This window comes from Heloderma suspectum, chromosome 13, assembly GCF_057233095.1.
Source record: "Heloderma suspectum isolate Gila_16-S chromosome 13, 16-S_ref, whole genome shotgun sequence".
NCBI lineage: Eukaryota > Metazoa > Chordata > Lepidosauria > Squamata > Helodermatidae > Heloderma > Heloderma suspectum.
In genome coordinates this window covers 461,131-477,996 of record NC_139470.1, presented here as the reverse complement: position 1 = coordinate 477,996, position 16,866 = coordinate 461,131, and the positions used below count along the sequence as shown (strand labels likewise).

The 16,866-nt window shown below is 55.8% G+C and overlaps 2 protein-coding genes across 2 annotated transcripts; both read right to left on the bottom strand.

Annotated features, from left to right (window-relative positions):
• Positions 1-2,769: 2,769 nt before the first annotated feature.
• Positions 2,770-3,725, bottom strand: LOC146335868 (uncharacterized). Its single transcript, XM_084819571.1, has one exon. The coding sequence runs from the start codon at positions 3,503-3,505 to the stop codon at positions 3,179-3,181; it is 327 nt and encodes a 108-aa protein (XP_084675697.1). The 5' UTR covers positions 3,506-3,725; the 3' UTR covers positions 2,770-3,178.
• LOC146335867 (X-box-binding protein 1-like) lies at positions 2,770-5,100 on the bottom strand. The gene is made up of 5 exons (XM_084819569.1): positions 4,848-5,100; positions 4,638-4,734; positions 4,412-4,549; positions 4,114-4,325; positions 2,770-3,733 (listed from the first exon to the last, which is right to left on the bottom strand). Exons 1-5 carry the CDS (start codon positions 5,000-5,002, stop codon positions 3,547-3,549), a joined length of 789 nt encoding a protein of 262 aa, XP_084675695.1. The 5' UTR covers positions 5,003-5,100; the 3' UTR covers positions 2,770-3,546.
• Between the last annotated feature and the right edge of the window lie 11,766 nt (positions 5,101-16,866).

The window sequence follows — 16,866 nt, the reverse complement described above, 5'->3', positions numbered from 1 at the left end:
GCTGCTCTGGAGTTCAGGCCCCTTGGAGCGCTCTGTGGGGTGTTCTGTTTCTTCGCTAAAAAGAGAATACTTAGCCTGGAGTTTATAACATAGGATGATTATATATTTAAACTTAGGAGGAATTTGCTGCACTGAAATGACTGATAAAGCTATCCATGTTTACATCTTTTGGAGCAGGAGAGAGGGACAAGTTCTATATAGAACAGCGAGTTTGCGAGGGGGTCTGGCAGCAAAACTGAGCAGTTGCGTAGTAGAGTTTCTGACCTCAGATCTGTCCTGATTTCCTAGCCCGACTGGGTGGAAGCTCCCTGTGGTAAGGAAGGGAAGCAATGTGTTTAATCTGCCAACACCTGGGGCATGGGGGAGTGATGGCTATCTGCCGCTGTTTCTGGCACACAGCATGGCAGAGCTGCGGGGACTTAACTGCTTTCAGTATAGCAGCAAGACTGGTTGCTGGGCCTGCACAAAGCACCTGCTTCCAGTTGGCAATTGCCAGTTGGCCACTGCGCGACATGGTTCCCAAAACCCTGAAAGTGCCTGCAGTTCCTTTCTGGTCATCTTCCAACAAGCATGGAAGGTCTGAACCGTAGCTTTCTTTGGGACCGGCCATTCCATCTGCACCCCTCACCTGAGTGAGGAGGCTTAAGGGGACATAGGCTGGGCCATAATTGGGGGGGGGGGCATACCTGCTCCAAAGTTTTTAACCTCAAGGACCAAGAGCTGGTGTGAAGATGTGCTTGGGGCAGCCTTAACGGTGGAAATGTGCTTGCTGTGGTGGGATAGGTAGAGATCTGGCCTGAGAGTGCTTCAGTTTTCTACAGAAGACTCAGTCAGACCTAGATGCTTAACCAGTTATGTCCAGCTTCTCTTGCTGAGGCAATAGCTTCAAGTATATGTCTGGCTCAGGAGTTACCAGAGGAAGAAGTGGCTGGGAAGACAGGAGTGCCTTCTGCAGAAGGCAGTGTGGAGACACCGGAGGCAAATGGCCACAGGCCTACATGAGGCAGGAACCTGCTTGGCTATGACCGCCCAAGTGCGCACTCTGGAGTGGAGGCACCATGCCTAACCATAGAATAATACTCTTTCTAATGTAGTAGGTAGCATTGTGGTAGGTGCTGTCTGCCCTCACCCCCCTCCCATCTGCATCACTCTTGATTGTGGCCCAGCCTGTGTCCTGCTAAGCCCCCTTGCCCAGGTAAGGACTGCAGTGCAAAGGAACTGCACACCCCCCCTGCAAAAAACATTGACAATAAAGGGGCTGCAGGCACTTCTGGGTTCAGCAGTGCGCCACCCCGTGGCCAATTTGCAACAATACCTGGTTCAACAAGCAGCTCAGCTCCACTGACAACAGTCCTGGATTGCTCCCCCCTGTGTGTGAGCAGGAGCCAGGGAGTTCTCTCAAGAGCAAACAATTGCACCCTATTTTGAGTACAGTGGCATTACAGCGCCACACAGTGCTTTGGAATCACTTGTGCACTGTGGCAGGCAAGTAGTCCCCCCCCCCCCCCCCCCGCTACAATCCAGCTTGCTTGTAGGTAGTAATTGGCATTTCTGTCCAAACACCAGTTTGGCTCAAATGAAGCTGTGACTCGGATCTGGAGCGCCTGGGGGGTGTTGTACATCATGCCTAAGAGGCACAGGAGAACAGGGAAATTTCTCCTGTCTACCCCCACTCCCACTTTAACAAGTTTCACTGTTATGTTCCTGTATCTCCCCCCATAGTCCCTCTTCTAGTTGTAGAGTGCTTTCCAGATGGACCAGGGTCCTTCATTAAGATTTCTCGTTAAGTGGTCCAACTATTCGCCTGTGTCCCTGCTAGACAGTACTGCAGATATTTGGTTCCATAGGGTAGATAATTCAGTTACAAGAGAAATCCACACACTTCCTGAGGTTCCTCCAAAAGCAGGCTGGGGCACCCTGGTGTCTGCATGCCACCAGGGGCAAGGGTGGCGTAAATACTTGAGCAGGAGCTGCGGTAGGCCAGGGTAGGCATCCCAGTGCCCTCTAGCTGTTTTGAATGAACATTAATTTCTATACTGCCCAATAGCTGAAGCTCTCAGTCTGGGGCCAATGGGAGTTGTAGTCCAAATATCTGCACAGCCACAAGTTGCCCATCCCTGCTGCAGTTTATAAGGAAAATTCTGTGGCCATGAGATTCTGCTAAAATCCCAGGCAAAGAGGGCAGGACCTGCCCCATCACCTCCTGCAAGGTGCTCACACTGAATAACATCAGACATAGGAGAGAAAGGCAGGCCTAGCCTGTACTTCTTCCGGTGCTTGCTTTCCATCTTGCTCTTAGAACAACGCAGGGGGTCCAGGGGTGTCCCCAGCTGCTGCTTTCAGGTAGCGCTATTTTTGTCAGAGGCTTTGCCCTGGCACTTCCCCCAACCTGTTATGAGACAGGCCTCCTTGCTCGCTCGCTCTCTCTCTCTCTCTGCAGCAAGCCTGTACGCTGGAGTCCAAGCAGGAATCTATCCTTCCTGGGTTGACACACTCTTTGTGCCTCACTCCCCCCCCCATAACTCCTCACACCGCAGGTTCTGCAGCGAACATCCTAAGGCAACAGTCAGCACACCTCTCAAAAGGAATGGCATGGCCTAAGGGAAGTTAATCCCCACTCCCAGGACGTACACCTCCCTTTGCCATTGGAGGGTGCTCAACAGCACTTTGCACAGCATGGTTCCTTTGAAATATCTTTCAGAACATTTAGTCCACCCCCACACCCCACAATATACATACTTCAATAGGATGGATGGATAGAGACAAACATTGCTTGCGTTGCATTTTAATTGCACAGATAATTTTTAAATATGCAGCAAGAAAATAACCTATTTCAAAAAGCATATAATTTTTTTTTTTTTACAAAAGATTTCTATCCCACGTTGACCCATTATTTACACAACTGAAGGGAAGGCCCCTCAGGAGAATGGGGAAGTTTGCACTCAACATTTGCCTATATAGGATGCTTTCCTGCCAGGAACAAGGGTGTTTACCCTCTCCCCCAGCAAGGTTTTCATTTCTTAAAAGGAAACCTCCTAACCCCTTACTTAGGCAAATGTTGGGCAGATACACCATACAAAAGGGAACAATACTTAAGGTTCTTCTGAAACACTTTCAAGAGGAACATTCCTTAAAAGTAACCCTGTCCTTTTAGCAGAGTTGGGGGGGAGGGGATCATTTACACATTGATCAGCTGTGGAAAGAGCTCCTTGGCAAAAGCCTCTTCCCAGCTATACTCTGTGTCCAGCGGAGAGGACAGGTCACTGAATGGGGAAGGGGAGCCTTCATAGCCCGAATCGCTGGAAGCATCCAGCAGACAAGGGGGCCTCTGATCCGAGGACAGCAGGTATGAGAGCCCCAGCTCAGGCAAGATAATGTCTATAGGCTCCTCCTTGACAGAGATGGGGGACTGGTGACAGGGGACACTGGTTTCAGAGGGGGAAGGAGGACCTGCTTCCTCTATTCTCACTAGGACACTGGCTTGGCTGGCCCCCTCCGGCACCATCTCCAAGAAGAAGGGCTTGGTGTACTCATGGTCAAAGTGGATCAGTTCATTAATGGCCTCCAGCTTGGGTGATGTGGGCCCCAGAGAGGAACTAGGGGAGGCCGGTAAGGAATCTGCTTCTCTACACACCTCCTGCTGCAGCTTCTCCAGGCAGGCTGGCTCTGGGCCAGAGTAGCGGAGGAAGAGGTCTGGATCCAGGCTGTCCAATATGCCCAAGAGAAGATCAGACTGCAGAAGACAGAGGGCCCCGTATTAGGATGAAAAAGTGGCCCTTCAAGGTCCTTCAGAGAATGCATCAGGAGGTGCTGTGATCCCCCTTCCCTTTCCCGAACTTCAGCAACCTGCCCAAAGTAGCCTCTTTTCCTTTACCGTGGAAAGAGACCAGCTGCTGTAAGGGGAAGGCAAGGAAAACGGAAGCCCCTTCACAGAAGAACTTGCCAGAGCTGCTTGTGGGCAGTGACTCTGCTGGGCGACGTGTGAACACAGGAGAAGTCCCTCCCTCCCTGTGACAGGCAGCCGCCCTGGCCCACGCGTGTGCTCTCCTGCTTGTGCGAAGCAGGCTCCCCTGGCTGCTGGCCCACGACACGGGGAGCTGCAGAGGCACTCACCTCAGAATCGGAGGAGTCAAGGCCATCTGAACCCAGGCGGAGGCTGCTGCCGCCGCCGCCGCCACCAAGGCAGGCGACTGCTGGGCCTGTCCCTTCTGCAGAGGAACACGTAGTCTAAGTGCTGCGGACTCAGCGGACCCGGTCGCTGCCCTGATGCTGCTGCCGTCGTCGTCCTCCTCCTCCTCCTCCTCCTGGGGCTCCAGCATCTCCATCTATAGGGGGGACGCTTGGGTCAGATGGAGCGGATCGGGGGACACCGCCTTCACCCCCCGCCCGCGGGGGCCTGGCCGCCACTCACCTTGAGCGCTGCTGCTGCTGGGGCGGCCCCCGCCTCCAGGGCCGGGAGCCCGAGGCGCAGGCGGAGCCCCTGGTTCTCCAGCGCCAGGCTGCGCGTCCGCTCCCGGAGCAGCCGGTTCTCGGCCAGCAGCCTCTGGTTCTGGGGGAAGGCAGAAAGGAAGCCGGGGCTCAGCGCCAGCCGCCCCCGCCCCCGCCCGGCCCCGCCGCCCCCCGCCGCGGCGCCCCACCTGGGCCTCCATCTCCACGGCCTGCCGCTCCAGCTCGCCCATGCGCGCTTTCTTGCGGTCGCGCGCGCTCTGCGCCGCCACCCGGTTCTTCAGCTTCCTGCGGGGGGAGGGGAGAGTCAGCGCGGGTCGCGGGCGGGCGGGCGGGCGGGCGGCCGGGGCCGCGGCCCCCCCCGCCCCGGCCCGGCCCCCCCCGGCCCGGCCCTCACCCACCGGCGCAGGGCCTTCTCCTCGGGGCTGAGGTGGGCCAGGCGCTGCCGCTTGCGGGGCGGCGAGGCCGAGGCCGAGGCCGGGCAGGGCGGCGCCGGGGCGGAGGCCGGCAGGAGCAGCAGCCGCGGCGGCGCGCCGGGGCCCGGCAGCGGAGCCATGCGGAGGGGGCGTCGGGGCTCGGCTCGGCTCGGCAGGCGCCGCGCCGCTCCGCTCCGCTCCTGCGGCTCCGGCTCCGGCTGCTGGGCTGCCCCGTCTCGCGTGGCCGCGCTTCCGCGCTCGCGCAGGCCGCCCTGCCAGGGTCGTGGCCCGTCCCCATTGGTCGGCGCGCGGTGACGGCGCGACGCGTCCCTCGCCCGTCGAGGGGGCGGGGCTCCGCGGGGCGCCGGCGGGGGCGCGGCCGAGCGGGCCAGCGCCACGTTGGCCGCCCCTCGCCGCCGCGGCGCCGCCGTCGGGCTGGAGAGCCGCCCCGCCCGCCCCGCCCGCCGCTCTCCGGCCGCGAGGCGCGGGCGCCCTGCAGAGCAGGCGCCGCAGCGCGCGCGGGCCGGGGAAGGGGCGCCTGGGCTCTGCCGCCCCGGCCGCGCCCGCCGCGCCCCCTCCCTGGCGGCGGGCTCGGGGGCCGCTGCGCGGGGTGCCCGGCGCTGCAGGGGGAGTCGAGCCCTCCGCTGGCGGCGGCGGCGGGCCAGCAGCTCCCCTCGGCCGTAGCCGGCGTGGGCGCGGCTGCTGGGGCGCCCCCTGCCGTGGCAGGCCGCTCCGCGGGGCCGCGGGGCCGCGCGCCCGCCCCCCGAGCCCGGCCGTGTCCCGAAGGGCGTCTGCTGCCTGTGCCGCGCCTTGATGCTTCCAGCTGATGCCGCACAGCCCCCCGCTGCTCTCGCGCCGAGATGGAGAGGCCGTTTCTCCGCCCGCTCCCGCCCGCGGCACAGGGTGGCATCGGTCTGCCCCGCTGGCCTTTCCGTGTTCATGAGACGCCGGCGGAAGCGGGTGGAGGGGCGAGAGGCGGCTGGTGGGGAGATAACCGCTTCGGCTCCTCGTCAGCCACGCTCTGCCCCGGAGGCAGCAGGTCGACCCAGTTCGCCTGCGAGAGCAGCCGCTTGCCGCCTCCCAGGGCTGGCAGCCTCCGTCCCTGTGAAGGGGCGCTGCTTGTTTGCATATCCTGGCTGGGAGCAGGAATCCCTTCCCGTACAGGGCAGGGGGCGAACACAGCAGTGGCGTCTGGGTGCCCCTCGGCTCCCTGCAGCCGGTGGGAGGCTGGGACCAGAGAACAAGCACCGTGCTGCCTTCTTGCCAGCTGCCTGCCGGCCTTCCTAGTCCCAGCCAGAGCCGGCCTTTCGGGCCATTGGAGCGACCCAGAGTGCAGCCAGAGCCTCCTTGTGCATTGCTTGGTTTTAGTTTATGTGTTGTTTGAATCCCCCTTCTATTAAAATAACCAGGATAGCTTACAGTAAAAAGAAAATACACTATGATAAACCGCAAGACCTTATATCATTACAAGAGGAAAAACAGTAGCAAGGGGTTGCTTCTAGCCCACAGAGCTCGGGGGCGGGCGGGTAGCAGCCTGACAGACAGCAGGGGAGCCGCAGCCTGGGACTGGGCCATGATTTTGCCCATGGGCCCCCAGGGGTGCCACAGCCTCCCAGCTGCATGTGCCCCTTGTGGCACCCAAGAGCTGGCTGCAGCGGGGCTGTGTGGGTGGCTGTGCTGGTTGCCTGCATTCCCAGCAGCAGCAAAGCAATCCTCTCGTCATTTTCCTGGCAATTGGAGCAGACTTGCCTATGCCTTGCTGAGAAGTCGTACCCCACAGGGCAGGGTTTGCCGTCATGCTTCCTGAGGGAGGGAATGAACCCACCAGTGATCCTAGAAGACTCTTCTTAATGTGGGCCCTGGCATACCTGAGGCAGAACAGCCCTTCCTTCTTGGGGCCTAGCTGCAGTGCTGTGCAAGTCCCTTCCTAGGAACAGGAGACATCACTTTGTTGGATGAGACACCAAGGTCCCAACAGGGCCAGACTGAAGTCTCCTAGCTTCAGTGCAGAAGGGGGCAGGGCAGGGCTGCCCCTGTTCATCCCTAGCATCCAGTCCTGGGAGTTTAATGGCTTCTGAACATAGGCTCTTCCAAGGCACTGGGTGGTCAAAAGCTCTAAAGGCCAAACTCTTCCAGGCTGGGCAAAGCTGACACTACGACACTCCTCAAGTTGTTGCCAATCTGCGGGACATTCTTGTATGTGCTGCAGGATTTTCTGCTTTTAAGAACCAGATGGATTTGGAGGACATGGGCAGTCGGATCATACTCTGGCCACTGGATGCCAGAGAGACATCCCTCTGCCACCTTGAGAATTGTGAGTTCTCAAACAGTTGTCTGAATCCAGACAATTGGTGTGTTCAGAGCTTGTTTTTGGATGGAGGTAAAATAATTGTTGCAGAGTATGTGTGAAATACCTTCCCCCTTTAGCAATCTCCAATGCTCCCAAAAGAACATGAGTGGAGTGGGGTGGAATGGTGCTGGGTAGGCCTGAAGGAGACTCTTTGACTCTGTCCAGCACAGAAAACCAACTATTCTGGAGAAATGGGACTCCGTTCCTGCCAATATATTTAAGCCCCTCTGCCTCCCCCCGTCCCCCAGCTGCTGTTCAGTTAGTCCCAGGAAATAAGCACAGCTTCAGCTTTCACGAGGAGGGTTGGGGGAAGAGACATAATGAAGCTCTAGGCTATAAGAAAGACATGTATGTCCCACCCTGTTTTTTCTCACAACAACCCTGAAGAGTAGGTTAGGCCGAGAGAGAGTGACCCCAGGCCACCCAGGAAGCTCCATGGCTGCACAAGGGCTTTCAACCTACCTCTCCCTGGACCTAGTCTGACATTCTAACCTGGGGTGGGCAATTCGTGGCCCTCCAAGAGTTTTGGCCTACAAGTCCCATCAGTCCTAGCCAGACTAGCCAGTGGTGAGGGATGATGGGAGTTGTAGGGAAAAACATCTGGAAGGCCACAAGTTGCCCATCTTTGCTCTAAGCACTGCACTATACTGCTTCTCCCTGACAGTGACAGAAGGAAACTCCTTGACCCATCAAAAGTGTGGCCTTCACTTGAGGCCTTAAGGCAAAGTCTGGGAAGTCAGCAGGCCGAAGGTGGGCAGAAGCAGAGGCCCTGGCCCCACTGGACAGCCTGTGCCACTGCCCCACAGGGGCCCCCAGGTGGAGGCATCTGGTCACTTAGCCTTCCCAGCCTCTGGGGCCTGGAACAGAGTCTAGCCCGCCCAGCTGCCCGCCCCCATGCATCTCTGCTGCTCTCTCCCACAGATGCATGCACGGGCTGGCTTAGCCTCTCCAGGGGCCAGCCCGCCCCGCCCCGCCCCGCCCCGCCCCGCGGCCTGGGCAAGCGGGGCTGCCCTCCCTGGTGCCCAGCTATGGGCGGGGCGGGGCGGGGGGCACCCGTGGCCTGGCGGGCGTGATTCTTGGGCAGGGAGCGCTTCCCCCTGGAGGCGCAGGAGCACTCCCATTGGCCTGTCTGCTCCTGGGGCTCCAGGGGGGCTGCCTGGCTGGTCAGGAACCTGCCGGACGTGTGCGGGCCCTTCCCATTTGTTACCCGCTAGCGCCGCTCCTGCCCCCGTGTGCCTGCGCCGCTCCTCCCCGTGTTAGCCCCGCCCCCGCAGCCAGTCGGCTGCCCGCCACCCGCGGAGCCCTCGCTCCCTGCGGCCGGCTCGGGGGCGGGGCGCGCCCCTGCCGCCTGCTATTTCCCCGCTGCCCGGCGCGGGCTCGCCGCCTGCCCGTGGGCGTGGGGAAGGAATCCCTGCCTGTTCACCAGCCTCTCGTGAACGCAGGACGGCACATGTGGCACCAGCGTGGAGTTCACTGGGCAGGATTCGCGGTGGGGTGGATCCTGAAAGGCAAAGCCAGGCGCCCGGGGCTGCCCGTCAGCCGCGCCAGCGGGCTCCTGCGCCCTGGGCAGGTGCACGGCAGAGAAGAGGAGCAGGGGCGGCGCCCCTCCTGGCCAGGCGTCCCGGCTGCAGAGGCAGCACCCCGTCGCCTGCCTGGCGCGAGTAGCCGGCAGCTCCACAGGAGCAGCTGGAAGCTGCTGGCAGAGATGAGGTGGGCGAGTTCTGATCTCTCCCTCATTGTCTGCAGGGCACAAGGGCAGGTCCTGGGTCCCACCAGCTGCGCCTGCTGGAGAGCCGCCTGCGGGGATGCCTAGAGAGAGCAACTGGAGCGAGGGGTCGTGAGCGGGGCCTGCTGCGGTGCTCTGCTGCCGCTCGTGCCTCAGCCTCCCCCGCTCTCACCGCCGACGGGGGGCGCTTCATGGCTGCGATCGTATTCGCCCCCGAGGGCTGCAGCGGGGCCCGTTCCGCTGCAAGCAACTGGGCTGTGACCCTGCAATGTTTGGCCAGCGGAGGGTGGGGCAGCCGTTGCTCTTTTCCCATTCCTCCCCGCGCCCCGCCCCGCCCCGCCCCGCCCCCGCTGTTTGATCTCGGTGTTTCACCGCAGCTGCTGGGCTACTTTCCCCCGTAGGGCGCCGCCTCCTGGTGTCCCAGACAGGACTTGGCTCGTACAGAGAGGCTTCGAATTCTCTCGAGTGTGTCGCCGCAACCATAACACCAAGGAGCAAGAGGCCCAAGTGTCATTAGAGCGGAGATTTCTGTGCAGTTGATGCAGGCCACGCTGTGGAACTAACGATGCCGTTATCCGCCTTCCTCTGACACACAATGTCTTCCCTGCAAAGACATTTCCTCGGAGGAAAAAGGCATGTGAACTCCCAGGGATAAAATGTATCGCTAGAGTTAATTTTGCCACAAGTTCAGGCCTGGGCAGCTGATCTGAGCATCACAAAGCTGACTACTCTTGGCAGAAAAAACGCCCTGGTTGCCCCTCTTATCTACCTGGCTGGCAAGTTCAGGTGTGCAGCAGCCTGGAGGGAAAACGTCCTTTCTTTTTGCCACCAGCAGAGGGCGCCAGTCACTGTACTCTGCGCCAAGCTAGACAGGCCCCCGCCGCCGCCCAAGGGAAGGAATCCATCCTGAGGGGGAGGGGCGGGGGCCAACCTGCCGCAAGCACCCGAGGAGACCGAGGGAGCTGGAAATGACTCCCACGTGCACGTTGCTGGCATCACTGTCTGTCCCGAAGCCTTGGACTTGGTGCTCAGCCCCATTTTATTTAATTATTTGATTTATTAGCTGCCCATCTGGCCGGCTACCCAGCCACTCCAGGCAGCATACAACACTAATAACAACTTTACATAATCAACTGAACAACAACAACAAACATGGCAAAACAACACTGCTCTAAAAAACCCTGACCCACCCCAAATGCCCACCTGAACAGCCAGATTTTTAAAGCCAGGCAAAAGCTCATCAAAGAGGGGGCATGGCGGAGGTCACTAGGGAGGGAATTCTGTAGAGTGGGGACTCACCAGCCTAGCTGTCCAGGATGATGGGATAGACAGAAGGCCTTCCGAGGCCGATCTCGTTGAGCGGCGTGCCTAGTGTTGCTGGAGGCGCTCCTTAAGATAGACTGGGCTGGAACCATATAGGGTTTTAAAGGTAAATGCCAACACCTTGAATTGGGCCCGGAAAACAACTGGTGACCAGTACAACTCCTTCAGCACTGGAGTGATGTGGTCTCGCTGACAGCTGCCTTTAATCAGGCAGGCCACTGCTTACTGCGCCAGCTGCAACTTCTGAACTGTCTTCAAGGGTAACCCCACATACAGCGCATTACAGTAGTCTAGGTGAGAGGACACCAGGGCATGAACTACTGATGGGAGCAGATGGTTAGGGAGATAGGGACGCAGCCGCCGTATCAGATGGAGTTGGTACAGCTCTGCCTGGCTCACGGCTGATGCCTGAGCCTCCATGGACAGCTGGGAGTCTAAAATGACCCCCAGATTGTGGACCTGGTCCTTCAGGGGTAGCCGCGCCCCACTAAACCCTTTACCCCATTCATCTCCCTGGGACTTGCTTCCCTCTTTCTGTGTGTACCCAAGGAGAGGCCTCCTCCCCAGCAGAGCTAATCAGCAGCAACTATGGGCAGGCTCAGTTGAAGGGCAGCGTCTTCTAATTATGACAGTAGTCTCACTTGTGCACTCCCCTCAGTTTTCTCAGCTACTGCCAAGTCTTGTAGCCTCACTTTTTAGCTGCCTGTGCATATTCTGCCACCGAGTTGTGCATATTCTGCCACTCAAAAGTAAGCTCATTGGACCTCATATGGATCACGACCCTAGAGGAGTGGATGGGGGGCTTTAATCCTTTGCCCTATGCCTGCAATTTACATTACAACTGGATGCCTTTTTTGCAAAGTAAATTGGAAGCATTGGGGGGGAGGGTGCTGATCCAGACTGGTGCCACAGTAAGAGTGGGGAGCAACACCCAAGGATCAAGGTCTTGCTCCCTCACCCCCATGCTAGGATCCCCATCCACATAGTAACACGTAGCCTCACTTTTTGAGGTGACGTTCCATAACTAAAGAATATGCACATAGAAGCACTCTGTAATAGAAATATTCTGAAAACCTTGGAGTACTGGCCGCACTCTAGCTTCAGAGTAAAACTGAGCATGCCCAACATAACTTTGCTAACAGTTGCTGCCATAGGCTTTCATGGGGTAGAAAAACCTTAACTTTTAACTTTGCCAACAGACAGTAAAGCTGTCTGTTGGCGAAGGCCAGGCACCAACAGCAGTCCAACCATTGCTGAGGCAGAGCACAGCCCAGACTCATGGGGAGCCAGCTGCCCTGCTTGCATGAAAGTCCTTTGCAACCCCGAATGGGGAGGGCTGAGTATGTCCTCAGTCGCTGCAGTCCCTGCTCCATAGGGGGCGGGAGGCTGAGGCCTGAGCATGGCAGAAGGGACCCCACACACTCCTCTCTCACACAGATTTTTGTGTGCTTCCACTGACTACAAGGCTCAGGGTTGCATGACACAACTGGACCATCATGGGTTATTTAATCTATGACAAACCATAGCACATGCAGACACCATTTTGAATATGCAACCCCTGATTGGGGCGATCGGAGGTTGGGCTATGTCATGCAAGCCTGGCCACTGTGGGTTATTTGCGGGTTAAACAACACTTGTATAACCCTCGATTAGTGGTAGGGTTATGTGAGTGTTGATTAGCTCTCAAATAAACCACAGTGGCCAGGTTTGCATGACACAGCACAACTCCCCATTGAGCCGCAAGCGCCCAGCATGCGCCACAGCTCATCCTGGGTCCTTTAGCCCACCAAATTGGGCAACCCAGGCTGAGGGCTTGTTGCTCTCTCTGTCTTCCCAGGCTTGTTGCTCTCTCTGTCTTCCCAGGCTCTCCACCACCACTCTCCCACAAGCAGAGGATCCATCTCACACCCTGCTCCATGCAGGCCATGGGGGTGGCCCATCCCAGGGCCACCAACAGTGGTGGGGATGCCCCTGGCTGTTCTGGCATGGGGCTGGCAACCTCCCTGCTCCAGGCAGGCATCTGTCCCTTTTCATGTGCCATGAGCAGCAGCTGTGGGGCAGTCAAAGGCTTTCCAGGTGTGGAGATGGAGCCATAAGGGACACTGTGACAGCTATCCTATTGTCTGCAGAGCCACCCTCCACAGCAGAGGAACCTTTGCTGGGTTACCGGTGGTCAACACCACCTGCCTGCTGTCCAAATCCATGCCATCACAGCCTCTGTGCAATAATGTCCATGACTCTACTGCTGCAAGTGTTGCAGGGATCCTTTGCCCACAGCCTGGCATGGCCGGGTTTGGCTGACCTCAGCAGTGTGATGGGCCCAGGGCCAGCAGCCCCTCCTGCTTGCTCACTTGGGTTCCCTGGACTGTGAAGGGCAGGTCTCCCAGGAGGCACACACACTGGGGGGGCAGGGGGGTGATGCAGCCAGTGGGTGGGGGTGGTCTGCAATGTCACCCGGCAGGTCAGGCCTCCCCGGCCAAGTAGCAAGACGGGAGATGGGCCATACAGGTTGCCCAAGGGAGGGGAGGGCCAAATGGTCTCATTGGCCCACGTAGGGGTCAGTCTATTGGTCCATGCAGTACTTTGCTGCTTCTGATTGGCTCAGCTGTGGCGGCATGATGAGCCCCTTACCACCTTTCCCCACATGGGGTCGTATGCTGCGTTCCTCTCCCCCTAATAGTCTTCAGACACATGTAGGAAGAAAGCCAGACTATGAAGCACATGGTCTTCGATGTCTATATACTAATGCCCAGAGTATGGGAAACAAACAGAACGAACTTGAACTCTTAATACAGGAGGGAAATTATGACTTGATAGGTATAACTGAGACTTGGTGGGATGACTCTCATGACTGGAATACAGCAGTTGAAGGATATAACTTGTTCAAAAAGAACAGGAGGAACAGAAAGGGAGGCGGGGTTGCACTGTATGTGAAAAATACATATCTCTGCACAGAAATACAGGAGGAGGAGCTTGGTAGCCCCATCGAGAGCATCTGGGTTGAAATAAATGGAGCAAAGAATAAAAGGAACCTGGTGGTCGGAGTCTACTACCGGCCACCCAATCAAGGAGAAGCCAAGGATGAAACTTTTGAAAAGCAAATAGCCAATGTTTTAAGGAAGCATGATGTAGTAGTAATGGGGGACTTCAATTTCCCCGATATTTGTTGGGAGACAAATTCTGCAAAACATGGCCCCTCCAGGAAATTCCTGACTTGTGTGGCGGATAACTTCCTCCTACAGAAAGTAGAGGAAGGAACTAGAGGATCGGCTATCCTTGACTTGATCCTAACCAACAGAGATGACTTAGTGGATAAAGTAGCAGTTACAGGAACTCTGGGGGAAAGCGACCATGTTGTACTTGAGTTCTTGGTTCTAAGGGAAGCAAAAGCCGATTGTACTCAAACGCGTACCCTGGATTTTAGGAAAGCTGATTTTAATAAACTCAGAACAATGATCAGTAAGGTCCCATGGCAAGCAATGCTAGCGAGAAAAGGAGTCCAAGATGGGTGGGAACTTTTAAAAAAGGAAATTCTCAAGGCACAATCACAAACAATTCCAACAAGAAGAAAAGGTGGAAGACAACAGAAGAAGCCAATGTGGCTTCACAAAAAGCTTAGGGATGACCTGAAAACAAAAAAGGACACATATAGGAAGTGGAAAGAAGGCCAAGTAACAAAGGAAGAGTACAGGCAGGTAGCACAGAATTGCAGGGATGGCGTCAGGAAGGCTAAAGCGGAGAACGAGGTGAGGTTAGCGAGGGATGCTAAAAACAACAAAAAGGCTTTCTTCAGCTACGTGCATAGTAAAAGGCAGAGGAAAGAAATGGTTGTTCAGCTATTAAATAAGGATGGCAAAATGATAACAGATGACAAAGAAAAGGCAGAGGTGCTCAATTCCTACTTTGGCTCAGTCTTCTCCCAAAAGAGGGTCTATGACCCCCCTGGCAAAGGCGAAGTACAGGCTGAAGGGGCAGGATTGCAGCTTGAGATCGACAGGCATATGGTCAAGGAACACCTCATTACTTTGAATGAGTTCAAATCTCCAGGGCCAGATGAACTGCATCCTAGAGTCATAAAGGAACTGGCAGAAGAGCTCTCAGAACCGCTGTCTATTCTCTTTGAGAAATCATGGAGGACCGGGGAAGTGCCAGATGACTGGAGGAGGGCTAACGTTGTCCCTATCTTCAAAAAGGGTAAAAAGGAGGAACCTGGGAACTACAGACCAGTCAGTCTGACATCAATCCCTGGGAAAATTCTGGAGCAGATCATAAAGCAATCCATCTGGAAGCACCTTGACAACAATGCAGTGATTACTCGAAGCCAACATGGATTTGTCAAAAACAAGTCCTGCCAGACAAATCTGATCTCATTTTTTGATCAAGTCACCTCCCTTGTAGACCGTGGGAATGCTGTAGACATCATATACCTCGACTTCAGCAAAGCTTTCGACAAAGTGCCCCATGATATCCTGATGAGCAAACTAGCTCGAAGTGGGCTAGATGAAACAACGATCATGTGGATCCACAGTTGGCTACAGAATCGGACTCAAAGAGTGCTTATCAATGGGACCTTCTCAAGCTGGGGAGAGGTAACGAGTGGGGTACCGCAGGGCTCAGTCCTGGGCCCAGTGCTCTTCAATATTTTTATTAATGACTTGGAGGAGGAGGTGCAGGGAATGCTGATCAAATTTGCAGATGACACAAAATTGGGAGGGATAGCTAATACTTTGGAAGACAGAAACAAAATTCAAAGTGATCTGGATAGACTGGAGTGCTGGGCAGAAAACAACAGAATGGCATTTAATAGGGACAAATGCCAAGTTCTGCACCTAGGAAAAAGAAACCAAATGCACAGTTACAAGATGGGGGATACGTGGCTCAACCACACTACGAGCGAGAAGGATCTTGGAATTGTCGTCGATCACAAGCTGAATATGAGCCAACAATGTGATGTGGCTGCAAAAAAGGCAAATGCTATTTTGGGCTGCATTCATAGAAGCATCGCTTCCAAATCCCGGGAAGTACTAGTTCCCCTCTACTCAGCACTGGTTAGGCCTCATCTGGAGTACTGTGTCCAGTTCTGGGCACCACACTTTAAGAAGGATGCAGACAAGCTGGAGAGGGTTCAAAGGAGGGCAACAAAGATGATCAGGGGACTGGAAACAAAGCCCTATGAAGAGAGACTGAAAGAACTGGGCATGTTTAGCCTTGAGAAGAGAAGACTGAGGGGAGATATGATAGCGCTCTTCAAGTACTTGAAAGGTTGTCACAGAGAAGAAGGCCAGGATCTCTTCTTGATTATCCCAGAGTGCAGGACACGGAATAATGGGCTCAAGTTACAGGAAGCCAGATTCCGACTGAACATCAGGAAAAACTTCCTGAGTGTCAGAGCAATACGGCAATGGAACCAATTACCTGGGGAGGTGGTGGGCTCTCCCACACTGGAGGCCTTCAAGACGAGGCTGGACAGCCATTTGTCAGGGATGCTCTGACTTGGATTCCTGCATTGAGCAGGGGGTTGGACTCGATGGCCTTGTAGGCCCCTTCCAACCCTACTATTCTATGATTCTATGATTCTATGATTCCCCGTATAGGAGACCTGAGCTGTTCCACCAGGCTAAGGCTCCTCCTGAAGCCCAGGTGCTCCAGGTGTTTTTGACTAGGTCTGGAGGCTGCAGCATGGCCCCATGATGTCCTAGTCTGCTGCCATGACTGAGGAGGCTTAGAACTGCCCTGATGTGTTTGCAGTGGGGCTTTAAGTCCAGAGAGCTCCCTCTGACATGACTGCTTTTAGTCAGGCATTCAAGAAGTGAGTGGGACCATTTCCCCTTGGTGGGGCTAGACCCCTGTCTGCTTCCCTGTCCCATGGCCTGCTTGGGGAGCTCTGGAGGTTGTGGCTCCCTTTGCTGTAACTCCTAATCCCACCTTTTCCCTGCTTGGTCAAATCATAGAATCATAGAATAGTAGGGTTGGAAGGGGCCTACAAGGCCATCAACTCCAACCCCCTGCTCAATGCAGGAATCCAAGATGTGCCCTTTTTTGTTTTCAGGTCATCCCTAAGCTTTTTGTGAAGCCACATTGGCTTCTTCTGTTGTCTTCCACCTTTTCTTCTTGATGGAATTGTTTGTAATTGTGCCTTGAGAATTTCCTTTTTTAAAAGCTCCCACCCATCTTGGACTCCTTTTCTCGTTAGCGTCGCTTGCCATGGGACCTTACTGATCATTGTTCTGAGTTTATTAAGATCAGCTTTCCTAAAATCCAGGGTACGCGTTTGACTACACTCGGCTTTTGCTTCCCTTAGAACCAAGAACTCAAGTACAACATGGTCGCTTTCCCCCAGAGTTCCTGTTTGTTGTTGTTTATTCGTTCAGTTGCTTCCGACTCTTTGTGACTTCATGGACCAGCCCACGCCAGAGCTTCCTGTCGGTCGTCGCTACCCCCAGCTCCCCCAAGGTCGAGCCTGTCACCTCCAGAATATCATCCATCCACCTTGCCCTTGGTCGGCCCCTCTTCCTTTGGCCTTCCACTTTCCCTAGCATCAGCATCTTCTCCAGGGTATCCTGTCTTCTCATGATGTGGCCAAAGTACTTCAGTTTTGCCTTTAA